At 50.5% G+C, this 5,002-nt stretch overlaps 1 protein-coding gene across 1 annotated transcript; it reads right to left on the bottom strand.

Annotated features, from left to right (window-relative positions):
- Positions 1 to 2,551: 2,551 nt before the first annotated feature.
- Positions 2,552 to 3,772, bottom strand: LOC137817122 (uncharacterized). The gene has a single exon (XM_068620352.1). It carries the CDS (start codon positions 3,770 to 3,772, stop codon positions 2,552 to 2,554), a length of 1,221 nt encoding a protein of 406 aa, XP_068476453.1.
- Between the last annotated feature and the right edge of the window lie 1,230 nt (positions 3,773 to 5,002).

Raw genomic sequence — 5,002 nt, 5'->3', positions numbered from 1 at the left:
AAAGAGGATGTGTGAACCCAAACCTGTACAACTCGCCATCGATGAGGGTGAACCTGCTGGAGTTCTTCTTCATCTTTCTGGCCTCTGTCGAGTCCATTGGGAGCACGCCATCTGCCATGTAGCGCTGGTATGGCGTTATCCATGTATCTGGCTCATGGATAATGCAAACTTGCGTCATCTTTGTCACTCCCGTTGGATGTGCTCTAACTCTCGGCGTCCTCAAAGTCTCCTGAGTCAAAGATCTATGACTCCTCGCTGTCCCTTCCATTGACTTGCACACTTGAAGAACCTGGTGATCTGCCACAAATGCTCGAGGTGTCTTCAAAGTTTCTTGTATAACGGTCCTCTGCCTGCCCCCCTTGCCCGAACTGGCGAGCTTGGCTAGCAAGTCAGCTCGGGCATTCTACTCCCTTGGCACTTGCACCACTTCAAACAAAACAAAGTACCTCTTTAACTCTTGCACATACTCCAGGTAAGCCCCCATCTGTGGATCTTTGGCCTGGAACTCGCCGATTACCTGCCCCGTGACCAACAACGAATAACTCTTGGCCATCAGCTCCTTTGCTCCCATCTCCTTTGCCAACAAAATACCGGCGATCAAAGCCTCATACTCTGCCTGATTATTGATGGCTTTGAAGGCAAACCTCAGAGATTGCTCTATAAACACACCGTTGGGTCGTTCCAAAATGACTCCAGCTCCGCTACCCAACTGGTTAGACGACCCATCCACCGAGAGCACCCAGCGAAAATCATCCCCCGCACTCTGCACTGTTTCAAAAGATAGCTCGATCACAAAGTCAGCGAAGATTTGCCCCTTGATCGGTGCTCGGGGCTCATACTTAATATCGAATTCTGACAACTCCATCGCCCATTTTACAATCCTCCCCACTACATCCGGTTTCTTCAAAACCTTCTGGATGGGTAAATCAGTCATTACCAACACTGTAAAGCTCTGGAAGTAATGACGCAGCCTCCTTGCCAAAAACACAACCGCCAGCGCTGCTTTCTCTAAGGCCTGATATCTCACTTATGGGCCCTGCTCGCCAAATACTCTTTGAGCTTCACAAAAGCTTCTTCACACTCCCTCGTCCAGACAATCCTGTTATTCCTCTTCAAGCATTGGAAATACGGGTGACCCTTCTCTCCACTGGCGGATACGAATCAAGACAGGGCGGCCATCCGGCCTGTGAGTTGCTGCACCTCCTTTACAGTGGTGACACTCCTCATCGCCATAATGGCGGCACACTTGTCGGGGTTTGCCTCGATTCCCCTCTCAGACAGGAGAAATCCCAGAAACTTCCCTGCCTCCACGCCGAAAATGCACTTCTCAGGATTCAATTTTAGCTTGTACCTGGCTATTGTAACGAACAACTCTTCCAGATCAGTGACGTGCCTGCTCTTTTCCAGAGATGTCACGACCATGTCGTCAACATATGCTTGCACATTCCTCCCGAGCATCGGCGCGAGCACCTTATCCATTAGCCTTTAGTACGTGGTCTTTCAGCCCAAAGGGCATCACCTTGTAGCAATAGCACGACCTTTCCGTCATTAAAGCAGTCTTTTCCTCATCCATGGGATGCATTTTAATCTGGTTATATCCCGAGAAGGCATCCAAGAAGCTGAGCAACTTGCACCCTGACGCAGTGTCTACCAAGGCATCTATACTTGGCAAAGGATAAGAATCCTTTGGACAGTCTTTATTCAGATCCATGAAGTCAACACACATCCGCCATTTCCCACTGCTCTTCCTGACCAGAACCACGTTGGCGAGCCATTCTGGATATTGGATTTCCCTGATATGGCCTGCTGTGAGGAGTTTCTGCGTCTCGTCCTTGATCACCTGTCTCTTTTCCTTGTTGAACTTCCTCCTTCTCTGGCGGATTGGCCTGACTTGGGGATCCATTGCTAAACGGTGACACAAAATCGGGGTCAATCCCCGGCATGTCTCAAGCAGACCATGCAAACGCGTCCAGGTGTCTACTTATTACCTTGGCGATCTGGTCTTGTGTCTCGCGATCTAAGGTTTTCCACAGGTTAAACGTCTTGTCGTTGATCTTCTTCTCAAGCCACTCCTCGACCGGTTAAGGCCTCTTCTCACTGGCGATCAACGCTCTCGCAATTCCTGACTCCCTGGCGGTCTCCGGGTAGTTTTTCTCTTCCTCCACCCGAGCGGCGCTCTCAGACCTCGCCTCGACATCCTCCATTGCCACATCACCCTCGACGGCCACCTCCAACTCTGTATCCACAACTCACCGATTTTCCTGCTCAGGCCCCACACCAGGGGGCGGCGATGTGGTTACATGGCATACTGATCTCTTGTTTTTTAGGCTGTTTTCATAGAACTTCTTTGCCTCCTTTTGGTCAGAACGGATGGTGATGACCACCCCTTCCATTAATGGTAACTTGACCTTCATGTGCCTTGTTGAAGGCACAGCTCCTGTCCTGTTGAGTGTTGGCCTTCCCAACAGGATGTTGTATGCTGATGGAGCGTTCACAACAAGGTACCTTATCTTCTCTGTTCGCGAGGCCAACCCATCTGTGAACGTCGTCCTTAACTCAATGTACCCACTGACCTCCACTTGATCACCGGCAAAACTGTACAAGCAGATGACTTTTCAAAGGTCGGCCAAAACATCACATCTGCCGAGCTTCCTTGATCGACCAACACCCGATGGACCATACTTCCCGCCGTAACAAGTGAGATTACAATAGGGTCATTGTCATGAGGCACAACATCCCTAAGGTCTTCTTTGGTGAACGTAATGTCCACATCGGGTGAGTGATCCTCAAAAACCTCCACTGACATCACGGACCTTGCATACTTCTTTCGCTGCGACGCAGTACACCCACAACCCGAGAATCCACTAGCTATGGTGTGGATCTCGTCGTGAATGGGCACTTCGTGCTGCTGTCCCTCACTGCTCGCCGGTTGTGAACCTGATGATTGCCCCGCCTCCTTCTCCAACAAGTAGTCCTTCAAGAACCCACACTTGACCAACTCGGCGAGTTGGTATCCCAAAGCCAAACACGAATTGATGGAATGGCCAAAGCTCTTGTGTAACTCACACCACGCGTCTGGTTTTGGGCCCAACACCTTATCCGTCGTCTTCTCAGGCACTTTGAGCCTGGCAGCAATGTTCGGGATGGCGATTAGGTCAGCCAATCCCATCACGAACTCGTACCTTGGCGGGCGATTAGACTCTTTAGGTCGTCCTGCCCCCTTCCCCTTGCTCTTCTTTGGATCATAAGGATGATGCATCTTTTGACCCTTCTTCCCTGCCGCCGCCTCCATCACCCTCTGCGGCTGAATCCTCGTCTGAGCGCGTGGCTTAGCGGGGGCCACATTTCCCCTTTTCTCGGAGACCTCACTCTCAGCGGCGATGTGAGCCACGGCACGTCGCCGGATTTCAGCGAACGTTGCGGGGTGACTCCTTATCAGAGATTCACTAAAAGGTCCGGGCAACACGCCCTTTTTGAAGGCATGCACAAACATTTCTTCATCCTTACCTGGCAAGCAAACGATCTGAGCTCCGAATCTGTTCAAAAAATCCTTCAGAGACTCCCCTTGATACTGCCTCACGTCGAACAGATCGTAAGACACCAACGGCGGTGCCTTGTTCACTATGTACTGCTCGACGAACATCTTGGAGAACTGCTGGAACGTGGTAATGTAGCTAGTAGGCAGACTGACGAACCAGTCTAGCGCTGTTCCACTGAGAGTGCTCATGAACACCTTGTAGTAGACCGCGTCTGAACCTCCTGAGAGCATCATCTATGTGTGAAACACCGTGAGATGAGCCTCAGGATCTTCCACCCCGGTGAAAGACGCTTTCACCGCTACCGTATTTGCAAGGACCACTGTGTCCATGATCTCCTGGGAAAACGGCATGGGAAAACTACGCGGTGGGGACGGGGGTGCAGATCTGTCCCCAATCGCAGGCTCCTCCCGTCCCTGAAGGGCTTTACGCAGCTCTTCGTTGACTCTGTTGAGCTCTTCATTCCTAGCCAGTGAGGCCACTAACGCCTCATGCATTCTCTCTTGTTTAGAACGTGATGCAGCCATGTTCTCCTGCAACGTCCTCATCATCTCCATCACATGCATCATAGACACAGCGTCCTCTTTGGTTGACGGTGCGACTGAACTGGATCGCGTTATCCTCATTCTTTCTCAACAAACTCAACAACTCAAAGAAACTCCAAACGAACGCTGAAAACTCCAGACAACCGACTGCGATAGCAAGCAGTCGAACAGAAAACACCAAAACTTCAACAAACTCGAACTATGGTTGGGAATCACCTTTTATATGGCCCCACGGTGGGTGCCAGATGATCCTGCTGGTTGACCTAGCGCAAGAGCGATGCCTCGTCACAATCTTTCCTCACCAGCTTTGACACCATGTGCCCTTCAAGTCCACACCACAAATTGTCTCTCTGAGAACCTGAAACACAAGATGGTGCCTCTGTGGCCGGTGGTGCTCCGACGCTCAAGTCAGTAACAAGAACACCCAAAAAATGAGAGAAAACTATGCTCTGTAGAACCGTTCTAAAGTGCACTCAACCCAAAAACAATGAGCCGTAATGAACATACCTGTGCAAATTCTGTTAAGTTTACCTTTATACCTAGGTTTTTTCTCTCTCCAGGCAGTTACGCTTTGGACGCGTGGCTCGCATCCAACCCTGCACGTGTCATCATCTGGGCTGGGGTAACAGGTAGTACCTAACCCTACACGTGTCATCATCTGAGCTAGGATAACTTGAACGTCATTTCTATGTAACATCCAACCCTACACGTGTCATTATCTGGGCTGGGGTAACAGGTAGTACCCAGCCCTACACGTGTCATCATTTGAGCTATGATAACTTGAGCGTCATTTCTATGTAGTAACCAGTCGCGCGGCCAAGCCTCCTATTCAGGGAGTAATCTAGCACGTAACACGCTCTGGAACACCACCCGACAAGGCGAGTATCGGATGCAACAAAGTACACCGTCTCTGTGATATCG

The sequence above is a fragment of the Phaseolus vulgaris genome, unplaced genomic scaffold (genome assembly GCF_000499845.2).
Source record: "Phaseolus vulgaris cultivar G19833 unplaced genomic scaffold, P. vulgaris v2.0 scaffold_16, whole genome shotgun sequence".
Lineage (NCBI taxonomy): Eukaryota > Viridiplantae > Streptophyta > Magnoliopsida > Fabales > Fabaceae > Phaseolus > Phaseolus vulgaris.
Note: the sequence above shows the minus strand (reverse complement) of the source record. Positions and strands in the feature narration are given on the sequence as shown.

Excerpts from the sequence above, each read along its gene's own strand:
- LOC137817122 (XM_068620352.1), bottom strand. The coding sequence starts at position 3,772 with ATGATGCTCTCAGGAGGTTCAGACGCGGTCTACTACAAGGTGTTCATG.